Source organism: Pecten maximus, chromosome 4 (assembly GCF_902652985.1).
Source record: "Pecten maximus chromosome 4, xPecMax1.1, whole genome shotgun sequence".
In the NCBI taxonomy this organism is placed as follows: Eukaryota; Metazoa; Mollusca; class Bivalvia; order Pectinida; family Pectinidae; genus Pecten; species Pecten maximus.
Window position 1 is genome coordinate 930,738 of NC_047018.1, and position 13,624 is coordinate 944,361.

General features: G+C 38.3%; 1 protein-coding gene and 2 long non-coding RNA genes across 6 annotated transcripts; 2 read left to right on the forward strand and 1 right to left on the reverse strand.

Moving 5' to 3' along the window:
• Positions 1 to 124: 124 nt before the first annotated feature.
• Positions 125 to 6,407, forward strand: LOC117324915 (transcription factor BTF3 homolog 4-like). 2 transcript variants are annotated; one of them, XR_004532086.1, is made up of 7 exons: positions 125 to 241; positions 2,588 to 2,648; positions 2,957 to 3,070; positions 4,042 to 4,150; positions 4,453 to 4,607; positions 5,516 to 5,575; positions 5,993 to 6,407. XR_004532086.1 is itself a non-coding variant. In XM_033880756.1 (7 exons), the coding sequence occupies exons 2-7, from the start codon at positions 2,595 to 2,597 to the stop codon at positions 6,031 to 6,033; spliced, it is 477 nt and encodes a 158-aa protein (XP_033736647.1). In that variant the 5' UTR covers positions 126 to 241; positions 2,588 to 2,594; the 3' UTR covers positions 6,034 to 6,407. The 2 variants fall into 2 exon arrangements, 1 of the variants encoding a protein (XP_033736647.1); XM_033880756.1 differs by having other exon boundaries at positions 126 to 241; positions 4,453 to 4,551.
• A 5,252-nt stretch (positions 6,408 to 11,659) lies between these two features.
• LOC117324919 lies at positions 11,660 to 13,007 on the reverse strand. Its single transcript, XR_004532091.1, has 2 exons — positions 12,826 to 13,007; positions 11,660 to 12,426 (listed from the first exon to the last, which is right to left on the reverse strand). It is a non-coding gene; the product is annotated as an uncharacterized LOC117324919 (long non-coding RNA).
• On the forward strand, positions 12,426 to 13,599 carry LOC117324918. Of its 3 annotated transcripts, XR_004532087.1 has the most exons (3): positions 12,426 to 12,733; positions 13,052 to 13,178; positions 13,356 to 13,599. It is a non-coding gene; the product is annotated as an uncharacterized LOC117324918 (long non-coding RNA). The 3 variants fall into 3 exon arrangements; XR_004532088.1 differs by lacking the exon at positions 13,052 to 13,178; XR_004532089.1 differs by lacking the exon at positions 13,052 to 13,178 and having other exon boundaries at positions 12,426 to 12,689.
• The last annotated feature ends 25 nt before the right edge of the window (positions 13,600 to 13,624 follow it).

Here is a 13,624-nt window from a genome sequence, read left to right on the forward strand (position 1 = left end):
TAAAAAAATATATGGTTTTGTTAGCGGTGTTCTGTAGATCGTTCTACTTCTTGTGTATCAATAATATAATGTGATATAAAGGTAACTTATTACATATGCATATATTTTTTTATGTATTCGGAAAAAAAATATCGATTGATTTCTCATGAAGACTTCTACACAAATAACGATGACGTAGCCCTCTTCAGCGGCGGCCATAGAAAACCTCGTGGGTCTTCATTTTTGTTGATCAAAACTCAGGGTAAATACAGTATACAAACGTGAAATTACACTGCCTGTTTAATTGAACTTTGGAAATTACAAACTTATATAGAGACTATTGGCCTGTTGGTTGTCCAACTACGAACGTGAAGTCCGTATCAATGTTGATATTGACGATCACACGGCGTTGTTTGTTAACTGATATAAATTAGCAGTGACATTCCAGCATAGAGATCCATTCACTTTTTAATAATTCGATGAAACTGTAGTATGTGCTGTTAACATATAATCCATTTAATTTTAAGACGACTTGTATTCATCTGAAATTAATATATTTTCAACCAATACCTATTTCCTAGAAACGATTCCCGACTTATTAGGAAATGTCAAGACACGGCGAAAACGATGCATGTTTATGCAAGCAAATCATTTTGGATTTCAGATATTTGATATCGGTGGTGAACAATATAGACATTCTTATTTTACACCATAGAACAACCCAAAATTGTGTGATTATTAAATTTATTAGTGGATTTTATTCATGTTTAAAGTATTTATGATACAATTCTAAAAAAAAAAGACCTACAAATTTTGGCACCTTCAGGGTAAATGCAGATCTTCATCTTTATTAAGATAGTAAAATGAGAAGGATTATAATAATGAAACAGGTCTTGAACTAGCAACCTCTTGCTCTCCAAGCAGATGCATCAAAAATAGGCTGAAGCAGAAATTCCTACTAGTCCGGTGACCAATACTTCATTTTTATGATATAAATTAAATGTAAAAGGAACGAGTTGATATTACTTGTGATTTTGGTACCGTATTGTTAATGCCTGTTTAAGATCTAACTTTATTCAGGTTGGGGAAAGCCGCCAACTTGCGTATTATACGCTAGTTCATGTATGGATTTGTTACTTAAAATAGACAAAATTAATTTAGTAGTAGTAAATTTTGAAATATATTATTTAATGGTGATTTAATTTTCGACAGGGGAAATAATATTTTACTAAAATATGTTTACTGAAAGCATTGTCTATCTATAGAATCTTGATGTTATACACTACTGGAAGTATTGCATCAATTTTTGGTGCTTTTCAATGCACAAATAGTTTTTATTTTTTGCATTTGCATGATGTTTCATGACTAAATAAATGCAACTTGGACAAACAAAGTTTAAAAGTTCAGTTTACAGCGATTTTGGGCTATTTTTAGTAACAAAGCTACCTCAATTGGCATATATTGGCAACCTGTTCTTTGTATCAAACTTTGACAGCTGGTGGTAGTTGCTTATGGTGTTATTGTATGCCATCATGGTATTGTGCATAGATTTCAGTAAGCTACTTAATCAGGTTGTGAGGGGTGAAATAATTAAGTTAAGGGAGGTATGATAGAATCTAGCCCAAGTATCCTCCGGCCCTGACACCATGCATGTCTGGCGGAGGGCCAGAGCACACAATATATATATGAAAACGTGGAAATCTCCGACACTTTAATGTTGCTAAGGTTTTGGTTTATAAGTAATTATCCCACTCTGAAGTTCTGCACATGAAGTTATTTTTTTGATCCACTTATTTTTATGGCAGTATATACTTTTGTCATGTTTATAGACAGAATCTCGTAAAACTCTACTGTTATTTATCTGCTATTTTCATCCCTTTTTGTATTTAATGGGTAGAATGAATATTCATGCACTACACTACTCCACGCCCTTTTGTCAGAAACCATTTGTCCGTCGTCCAGCCCTGTTATCGCAGCTAGCTATTGGGGAGCATATGATATTAGTCGGTACATGGGCATTGTACCTGTTGTATGATCGTAAGAGGCATCAAAATTTGGGATCTTATCTTTTCTCTTCTCTCTCAACAACTCTCTTCTTCCTAATGTCTCCCTTGACAATGCCTCACTTTTGGCCTTTAGTTGAGCGGTTCTGTCTCTAGGCCAAGACATGCCAGAGTTTATAAAAATGATAGTTGCTACGTATACATATACTCCTGCTTAGCACTCTGCATTTTGGGATTTGGATGACTGGTTTGCCCATTGTCAGTATGAGGCGGCTGGGTGGTGTATCCTGCTGGATGTCTTCAGAAGTTTGCTTCAGTGAGGTACTACTGTAAATTAGTAAAAGGTCCAGACTATCACAAGGAGACATTACGAAAACATACAGCAGCCTCCCAAAACACATATACACTCGCACACATGGGAGGCCATCCTTAAATGACCCTGTTAGGATGTTAACAATATTAAACCCCATCCTGTTAACAGTTCTAATTAGGTATTTCAATCTTCCACAAGTTGGTTGATATTAGATCTTAATGATAACTCTAATCCTCTATGAGACAGGAAAACTTATTACAGTAAATATTTTGGTGATATTTTTTTTTCTCAGATTAAAAATGAATCCTGAAAAATTGAAGCAGCTGCAACAGCAAGTACGCATCGGTGGAAAGGTAAGTTCCTGTTGATATGATTTTGTTTAATGCTTCAAATAATCTATAAAATTTGTGGTCAAAAACCAATTGTTTAAACTTGCAGTTCTTTTTTCAAGTCTTGAAATCCTGAGTTCGTCATTATTTGGGGAACCCACTTTATTCCTTTGTAATGGGACACAGGGAAAATTTAAGATATAAAATTCAGGTCATGAATGAAAACGAAAGCACAGACCATAAAAATCACATACAAATATAGATCATGTTACAATGAAACATTCATACTGTAAATAAATTTTGTTCACTACCGACGTTCACTTATTTGACAGGGTACTGCAAGGAGGAAGAAGAAGGTGGTGCATCGTACAGCAACAACAGATGATAAGAAATTACAAAGCTCACTGAAGAAACTTTCTGTCAGTAACATCCCAGGAATTGAGGAGGTATAGTTCACATTGTCTTTTCTTCTTGACATTAATCTATTTATCAGAATCTCGTTTTCTTCTTGACATTAATCTATTTATCAGAATCTCGCGTAAAATTACAACCAATTCACAATTGTACAAATTGGGGAAAATTTATTGAAAATTCTATTCCAAATGTTTGTGTGTTTTTAAACGCTTTGCTTTATATTATTTGACTGAGAAACCTTTTCTTTTTGCACACGTTGACAAATTGTTGAAAAAGATTTCTTAATGTAATAAGAACTCCTTTTGATGAGTCTAAAAACATAGTTACAGGGTAAGGATTCCAAGGCAGTTCATTTAGAAATTTCTGTAGCCAGAAGGCAGCAGCTTGAAGGCTGTCTGACCTGGTTGATTCGAAATATTTAAAATTTAATATCACCAATACTTCAAATGGTGGGCTGTTCAAATCTACTGTCATCTGTGATCTTGTAATTGCTATTTATTGAGAACTTTTCCCTTTAAACAACTTCTCAATAACCGAGAGGCCCAGAGACTGGATATTGGGCCTAAACATGCTGTAGTGAAGGGCTACCAAGTTTGTTTAAACGAATGACCTTGAACTACATTCAAGGTTACAGGGGTCAAAAGGGTTAAAATCTTCTTAATGTGACTCAATAACAAAGATGTCCTGAGACCTGATATAAGGCCAGTATGCTGGGATGAAGGGCTGCAAACAATATTGAAATGAATAAACAGGACCTGCTCTTATATTTGAATGAAAATAAGCTGAGTATCTGTATAAATGGTCTAGATCAAAAATCAGCTGAGCATCTGTATAAATGGTCTAGATCAACTTCAGATTTGCATAAGAAGCAGGTGAGCAATACAGGTAGAATGGGCCTCTTGTTAACATCTGTCATGAACTTAATTATTGATTATATATGGAGAAATATCCAAACACTAGTCACCACCAACTGACCCATGTTTTATTATTTTGTTGATTTCAGGTGAACATGATCAAGGATGATGGTATGGTCATCCATTTTAATAATCCCAAAGTGCAAGCGTCTCTTGCTGCAAACACATTTGCAATCACAGGACAGGCCGAGAACAAACGTAAGTTGGGTAACCCCTACCAGTATCAAGACTTGTTTAATTGATGGTCATTGTTGTCGGATGAATGATTCAATCAATTTGATGCAAATAACCAGGATGTTGTAGCAGATCTATATATTTCAATGTAAATTTTGAAAATAGACAATGTGGCTACGATAGGTGATCTCCTGTGATCGGTGATATTCAATGTAAATGTTGTTATATACATAGATAATATGGATCTCCTGCATCTTACATATAAATGATGTTTTATATAGATAAATTTACTTCCTGTATTAACATATCTTATCTTGTGGTTTCAGAAATCGCAGAGATGTTGCCTGGTATTCTTAATCAACTGGGAGCTGAAAGCTTAAGTAGTCTTAAAAAGCTAGCATCCTCTGTCACAGGCAGCATGTCAGGTAGGTGTCCAAACTACTTAAAAAGCTAGCATCCTCTGTCACAGGCAGCATGTCAGGTAAGTGTCCAAACTATTTAAAAAGCTAGCATCCTCTGTCACAGGCAGCATGTCAGGTAGGTGTCCAAACAATTTAAAATGTGATATCACAAGCATGGTGAGTCAAAGGAGTTGTAACCTAGGGCCTGAGAGGGATTGATGGGGCCCAGGCGAGATAGAAATCAGGGAGGTTTGTTTCAAAATAATGTGTTGCAATATCTTTGAGCTCGTGCTTAACATTTCAACGGTAGTAGCTGTAGATAGAATTTTCTAGATCTTCACTAATTAAGCATTATTCAGTAAACTATTTGTCTAAATATTCTAGATCTGCACTAAGTTAGCATTATTCAGTAAAATATTTTTTCTAAACATGCGGGTACCATAATATTTAATCACTTCTTTTGGTGTTCTTGGCCCTTAATAAACAATACAAATGTGAAGAAAAATGATAATAAACATAGTGTGCTTGAGTAACAAAGTTTTCTATTTGATAATTAGTCCCAATTGGTCAATGAAGTTGATAATTCCAATATCACAGTTCTTTTAGAAATATTGAAAGTGCTTTCCTTGGGCATGTTTTTTTCTTTTTCTTTGGTATGAAAGTTAAATGCAGAGTTCACTTAAAATCTAAAATTGGTTTCTGCATATTGGATAGTAGTTTCCTTTTGCTGAATCTTTGTAAAACCTTAACTTTACACAATCTGTCCATACCACATGTACCTGTTTGTATTACTTTTAAGGTTTTAAGATGAAAAGGTCACTCGTTTTTAATAATATTTCAATTTTCAATCTCTCTACTGTTGGCGATAAAGGTTATACAGCAAGTTGTGTGAAAATCTTATGTCAGAATAATTTCATGGAGAACAGGAGCAAAATACTTTACTTGGCTAATGAGAAATATTTGCATATTTGTTTGGTTTTTACTTTAGGTGGCTCAGGAGACAAACCTGCCACAGAAGACATTGACGATGACGACGATGGAGTTCCAGGTGGGTACAAACCTCTAACAAGACAAATTATCCCTCAATAGAGTTGTTATTTATGCATCAAGACTAATGTCCTGATGATTGAATAACAGTTGGCTATTTAAGTTAACTAGTATGACTGTAAATGCCCTTAAACTGCTACACTGAAAACTGAATTGATCAGTGAAGCCTTAAAGACTGCTTAACTTTGATTTTACTCAGCAACAGAAGTGCTCCAGGATGACAGTATTTCTTGACTTAATACTGGAGCCGGAATTTAGATTTCTACATCACCAGTAGAATTTTACCAAATTATAACTTTTGATTTAATCACTTTCAATCAATGTGAATAAACAACATCTATAAGAATATATAAAGGCTGTAGAATAGTAACAAGGCAATGGTCAAGTATTTTAATTGTCTCCCTTTGTTTACTTTCAGACCTGGTTGGGAACTTTGACGAGACATCCAAAGGAGAATAATCTAAGATTCAACATTAAAAGCATGTTAAGACACCACTGGTTTTGCTTGTACTATGAAAGCTGTTGGAGTTGTGTGAATATCAAAAACTACCCTGACCCAATTTTAGCGCTTTATCAACAAATTGACAATAAGAATGAAGACGCGGTCGCAATAGGAAAAATCATCATGAAAAATGATGCTTTCATTGCCTGTCGAAAGAAGATTGGCAAAAAATGTTATTGTACAATATTTACAGTAATAGAGGAAATCATTTTATGGACGCCTTTCATAATAAATCCACTCACTACAGTACTTGGACACCGGACGACAAACAGCTGTTTTTACAAAGATATCTTGACCTATGTCCAAGTACAAATAAAAACTTTTTCTCACATATTGGCTTATGTTATAATATATTTGTATAACTGTGTCAAGGCTCATAGCTTTGTTAAAGTCTCTACGTCATTGTTTATAGATACAAAACCTTATCAAGTTTTCATTTGATTTCCTTCAGATCTGCTTAGTTCAATTAACAATTCACAAATATCGTATGTAATAAACATCTATATCTTGAACATGAACCAACCTCGTGTGCTGAGTTACATCCCTGGAACATTAACGGAAAAGCATGGGTTTATCTACCAAATCTAGAGAAATTTCACAGAACCGCATAACGGGTTCCCTGGTGTCGTGGGGATTTCCCAGTTTGAATTGTAATTCTGAACTAGGTATTGATTCTCGCATTATATCATCATAAGGATATCATTCAACATAGTTTTGAAATTTTGTCATAATTTATGTTATAAAGGTTTTGAAGTAGGAAAGTTTTGGTTTGGTGCACAAGTGGGTGTCTGTAATCCTGACTTTAACTCCTAAAAAGTTCTATGTATAAATTACCATGACCTATTTTCAAGGTCACTGGTCACTTTCTAGAATATCCTTTACTACTTGTCACTGGAACTTAATGCTTCAGGCATATGTTCACTTGAGTGAGGTGGTGAGTCGTGTATCAACGTAGGTTGCTGACACATTTTAAAGTTTGACATACTAGTATATCAAAGTAGGTCGCTGACACATTTAAAAGTTTGACATACTAGTATATCAAAGTAGGTCGCTGACACATTTTAAAGTTTGACATACTAGTATATCAAAGAAAATTTTGTCTGGATTCTATCTCCTCCAATACCAGTCACTGGAACTTCATACTTGGGCCATAACTGACCTACATTTTGATCTTCAACTTATATTAAAGTGATATTGCAGAGTTCATTCACATGACATACAACCAAATGTAATCATTCAGTGTTCAAAATTCGTTTTTTCCTGGCATATATATCTAGTGTTGGACCATTTGTCGAATCGTCTTGATATATTTTTATGAACATTGTTCAAAAGAATCTATAGCGAAACAAAAAAACATGAGTATAAAAAGTTATTTGGTTAAGGGGTATAATTACACACTTTTTGGAGGATAGTTCATGGACGTACTAAATTAAAATCAAGGACCTGGGAGTATTAAGAAGACAAATGATATCTGGAAACATTCGAACATGTAATATATCAAAACAGGATTTGTACATTAAAATGGTTATTAGATTGGGAACTCTCCCTGAAACCAGAGACAGTCTCGACTTTGGGATATAACCCTGCACTTTTATGCGACTGGGCGAGTCATATACATGTATACATATGAAAACCGCACCACCCTTGTCAATCAAACGACCCATGCCCAAACAGCACACGCCCTTGTCAATCACAAACGACCCATGCCCGAACAGTACTACCCATGTCAATAACAAACGACCCATGCCCGAACAGCACTACCCATGTCAATCACAAACGACCCATGCCCGAACAGTACTACCCATGTCAATCACAAACGACCCATGCCCGAACAGTACCACCCTTGTCAATCACAAACGACCCATGCCCGAACAGTACCACCCATGTCAATCACAAACGACCCATGCCCGAACAGCACACGCCCTGGTCAATCACAAACGACCCGTGCCCGAACAGTACTCGCCCTTGTCAATCACAAACGACCCATGCCCGAACAGTACCACCCTTGTCAATCACAAACGACCCATGCCCGAACAGTACTACCCATGTCAATCACAAACGACCCATGCCCGAACAGCACACGCCCTGGTCAATCACAAACGACCCGTGCCCGAACAGTACTCGCCCTTGTCAATCACAAACGACCCATGCCCGAACAGTACTCGCCCTTGTCAATCACAAACGACCCATGCCCGAACAGTACCACCCTTGTCAATCACAAACGACCCATGCCCGAACAGTACTCGCCCTTGTCAATCACAAACGACCCATGCCCGAACAGTACTCACCCTTGTCAATCACAAACGACCCATGCCCGGACAGTACCACCCATGTCAATCACAGAATCGGGCTGTTACCATGGTGCTTGTTACAAAAACATTGTGAATGTCCCTGTAGCTGTTACGTGGCATACTATACCTCTTTTATCAGCATTAAAGAATAGATGTTTTCAGATGCTGGCCAAGTAACAAATAGATATAAATTGGTCTATGTATATTTCATTTCTTTATTTACTTTTTAGCCCAAATAGCCCCTGCGTCCGTGGTCCGTGGTCCGTCCCTCCGTCCGTCCGTAAACACTTCTTGTTATCGCTATTTCTCAGAAAGTGCTGAAGGGATCTTTCTCAAATTTCATATGTAGGTTCCCCTTGGTGCCTAGTTATGCATATTGCATTTTTAGACAAATCGGAAAACAACATGGTCGACAGGCAGCCATCTTGGATTTTGACAATTGAAGTTTGTTATCGCTATTTCTCAGAAAGTACTGAAGGGATCTTTCTCAAATTTCATATGTAGGTTCCCCTTGGTGCCTGGTTATGCATATTGCATTTTGAGACCAATCTGAAAACAACATGGCCGGCAGGCAGCCATGTTGGATTTTGACAATTGAAGTTTGTTATCGCTATTTCTCAGAAAGTACTGAAGGGATCTTTCTCAAATTTCATATGTAGGTTCCCCTTGGTGCTGAGTTTTGCATATTGTATTTTGAGACCAATCGGAAAACAACATGGCCGACAGGCAGCCATTATGGATTTTGCCAATTGAAGTTTGTTATCGCTATTTCTCATAAAGTACTGAAGGGATCTTTCTCAAATTTCATATGTAGGTTCCCCTTGGTGCCTAGTTATGCATATTGCATTTTGAGACCAATCGGAAAACAACATGACCGACAGGCAGCCATGTTGGATTTTGACAATTAAGTTGTTATAACTATTTCTCAGAAAGTACTGAAGGGATCTTTCTCAAATTTCCTATGTAGTTTGCCCTTGGTGGCTAGTTATGCATATTGCGTTTTGAGACCAATCGGAAAACAAGATGGCCGACAGGCAGCCATTATGGATTTTGCCAATTGAAGTTTGTTATCGCTATTTCTCATAAAGTACTGAAGGGATCTTTCTCAAATTTCATATGTAGGTTCCCCTTGGTCCCTCGTATTGCATTTTTGGACCAGTCTGTCCTGAAAACAACCTGGCAAACAAACAGCCATTATCGCTAAATCTCAAATTTCTTATATAGCTAGGATTCCCTTGTTTGAAAAGTACTGGAGGGATGTTTCTCAATTTGCACAGATTAGTAAAATGAAGGGAAAAGTAGAGAGAAGATCAATCTGACATAGAACCTATAAAGATCATTCAATGGTGGGCGCCAAGATCCCTCTGGGATCTCTTGTTAAATTTTGAAATTCCATAGTCAGACTTTTCTTAAGTGTAAATCATAATCGCTTCGTGTAATGACGTACAGTACATTTCCTATTACAGCTACTAATCATAGTGAATATCTTTAGAGACACAAATATTACTGAGCAGACTACTTCATACTACACAATTCAATTAACGGATAATGATTAAGTAATGATTATAAATAATAGAAAATGTATGTAAGTAAACATTTTCAAGAAGAAAGTTGGATTCATAGAAATACCGAATGATTGACGTGATACAGATTAAAATAAAAAAACGCGCACATATACACAAAGAGTATATATAATAATCTCTGTATAATGTTATACTTTCGTTCGTATTACACAACATTAACGCGTTGGATTGAGACCGTCTCTAATTAGTGGCTTTTCCCTATAGTACATTAATAACGATTTATAAGCATGTGGACAATGTGGTATAACCTCTATATCCATATCAATATATTACAACAGGAACAGTTTTTAAAATGTTCCTGTATATGTAATGTTTTGGCAGTTTGTGCCAAAGGTCGACTACATTGTACTAAGAAGCTGATTTTTTTTTTATACAGAGTGACATATGGTTTACATGTTGGAAAAAAATGTTTGCAACAAGCCTTAGATTTCTATTTAGTGTGAGTGTTGGTCGAGTTGAGTATACTACTTCTGTATTCTTTTCCGTAGTCCAATGTTAAGTCCATTACCTACGCTATTTGATTGTTCAGAAAACAAAATTATTAGTCCCATAATGAAAACGGAAATGAAGCGGATCACAGCTTACTTCCGAACTATCCTTAGAGCGGAAATAGATAGAATATATTATACATTGTTCTCCGTAAAAATGACCCGTCATCCGGTTTATATGAATTATGTTGTGTCATGTAACATCCGTTGTTCAAAGCGTCTGCTGTGATGAGAATTTGTTTTGTTTCACTTACGTTTAAGTTTAAGTGTACTCAAGAGCAGACGTAGACTTACGTGTAGAGTTAAGTGTACTCGAGAACAGACGTAGACTTACGCGTAGAGTTAAGTGTACTCGGGAGCAGACGTAGACTTACGTGTAGAGTTAAGTGTACTCAAGGCAGACGTAGACTTACGTGTAGAGTTAAGTGTACTCAAGAGCAGACGTAGACTTACGTGTAGAGTTAAGTGTACTCGAGAACAGACGTAGACTTACGTGTAGAGTTAAGTGTACTCGAGAGCAGACGTAGACTTACGTGTAGAGTTAAGTGTACTCGAGAGCAGACGTAGACTTACGTGTAGAGTTAAGTGTACTCGAGAGCAGACGTGGACTTACGTGTAGAGTTAAGTGTACTCGAGAGCATACGTGTAGAGTTAAGTGTACTCAAGGCAGACGTAGACTTACGTGTAGAGTTAAGTGTACTCGAGAGCAGACGTAGACTTACGTGTAGAGTTAAGTGTACTCGAGAGCAGACGTAGACTTACGTTTAAGTTAAGTGTACTCAAGAGCAGACGTAGACTTACGTGTAGAGTTAAGTGTACTCAAGAGCAGACGTAGACTTACGTGTAGAGTTAAGTGTACTCGAGAGCAGACGTAGACTTACGTGTAGAGTTAAGTGTACTCGAGAGCAGACGTAGACTTACGTGTAGAGTTAAGTGTAACTTAACGCTTTGCGGAGTTACGACTTTTAGTGAAACTCATTTTAGACGTAAGTTACGTCTACATCTACGTGTAGACGTACGACCTTTAGTGTAACTGGGTCCGTAAGGGAACCTACGCACCATACATCTAGTTTGTATTTTGAAACTGGGTCTGAAATATAGGAAATTCACACTTCTATAAAATAGGGAACATTTCCACGCTTTCATACTTGCACGATATAATACCAAATACAGTACACTCTTTAAGTTATTACAGTTTGTGAAATCAAAACACTTACGCAATTCCAAAATTTAGATTAACTTTATATGAAAAATATTTTATTCCCGATACATTGAATGTAAAACCAATAATCTGGACATTCATACCAATTCGTGCAATACTCCTTGTTTTGTTGATTTGCAGTTATAATGTAGCACATTAAACAGACATATGCGGGTACAATGATATAGTACATGTTCTATATAAAGAGGTATGACGCATATTGGCCTGTCGACCTTGTGGTGACTGTTTTCAAAAAAAAAAAAAAATGTTTAAAACAGATTTTGAATACAAAACTTAAAGCTATAACATAGGGATATTCTTATTTGCGAAAAAGTGTTTAAATTATAATGGATATATTCATTGTATGACTAGCCCTCCACCCCTGGGTTGCGAGTTCGAAACCTACGTGGATCAGTTGCCAGGTACTGACCGTAGGCCGGTGGTTTTTCTCCAGGGTATCCCTCCACCTCCAAAACCTGGCACGTCCTTAAATGACCCTGGCTGTTAATAGGACGTTAAACCAAACCAAACCAAACAAAAGTATGACTGTAAATTTGCGTCATCTGGCTATTTGCAACTTTCGAGCGGGTTTTCCCGAATTCAAATAATTTTTTGACATAGAGCGCATCGGATGCCAAACTTTTGCAATATCTTATTTCATACTATGTACCAATGCCAGTGACAACTGCCGACCAGTACCGTCCAACCAACACCACAGGTAACTACTGCCGACCAGTACCGTCCAACCTAAAACACGGGTAACTACTGCCGACCAGTACCGTCCAACCTAAAACACAGGTAACTACTGTCGACCAACACCGTCCAACCAAAACCACAGGTAACTACTGCCGACCAGTACCGTCCAACCAACACCACAGGTAACTACTGTCGACCAACACCGTCCAACCAACACCACAGGTAACTACTGCCGACCAGTACCGTCCAACCAACCAACACCACAGGTAACTACTGCCGACCAGTACCGTCCAACCAACCAACACCACAGGTAACTACTGCCGACCAGCACCGTCCAACCAACCAACACCACAGGTAACTACTGCCGACCAGTACCGTCCAACCAACCAACACCACAGGTAACTACTGCCGACCAGCACCGTCCAACCAACCAAAACCAGAGGTAACTACTGCGACCAGTCCCAACCAACACACAGGTACTACTCGCCACCAACACCACAGGTAACTACTGCCGACCAACACCGTCCAACCAACACCACAGATAACTACTGCCGACCAGTACCGTCCAACCAACACCACAGGTAACTACTGCCGACCAGCACCGTCCAACCAACCAACACCACAGGTAACTACTGCCGACCAGTACCGTCCAACCACCAACACCACGGCGTAACTACTACTGCCGACCAGTACCGTCCAACCAACCAACACCACAGGTAACTACTGCCGACCAGTACCGTCCAACCAACCAACACCACAGGTAACTACTGCCGACCAGTACCGTCCAACCAAAACACAGGTAACTACTGCCGACCAGTACCGTCCAACTAACCAACACCACAGGTAACTACTGCCGACCAGTACCGTCCAACTAACCCAACTACGCGACAGACATCACACCAGTACTACGCCGACCAGCACCGTCCAACCAACACCACAGGTAACTACTCCCGACCAGTACCGTCCAACCTAAAACACAGGTAACTACTGTCGACCAGTAACATCCAACCAACACCACAGGTAACTACTGCCGACCAGTACCGTCCAACCAACCAACACCACAGGTAACTACTGCCGACCAGTACCGTCCAACCAAAACCACAGGTAACTACTGCCGACCAGTAACGTCCAACCAACACCACAGGTAACTACTGCCGACTAGTACCGTCCAACCAACCAACACCACAGGTAACTACTGCCGACCAACACCGTCCAACCAACACCACAGGTAACTACTGCCGACCAGTACCGTCCAACCAACCAACACCACAGGTAACTACTGCCGACCA

Excerpts from the sequence above, each read along its gene's own strand:
- LOC117324915 (XM_033880756.1), top strand. The coding sequence starts at position 2,595 with ATGAATCCTGAAAAATTGAAGCAGCTGCAACAGCAAGTACGCATCGGT. Across the intron at positions 3,071-4,041 it reads ACATCCCAGGAATTGAGGAG|GTGAACATGATCAAGGATGA; the intron begins GTATAGTTCACA and ends TGTTGATTTCAG. Across the intron at positions 4,552-5,515 it reads TGTCACAGGCAGCATGTCAG|GTGGCTCAGGAGACAAACCT; the intron begins GTAGGTGTCCAA and ends TTTTTACTTTAG.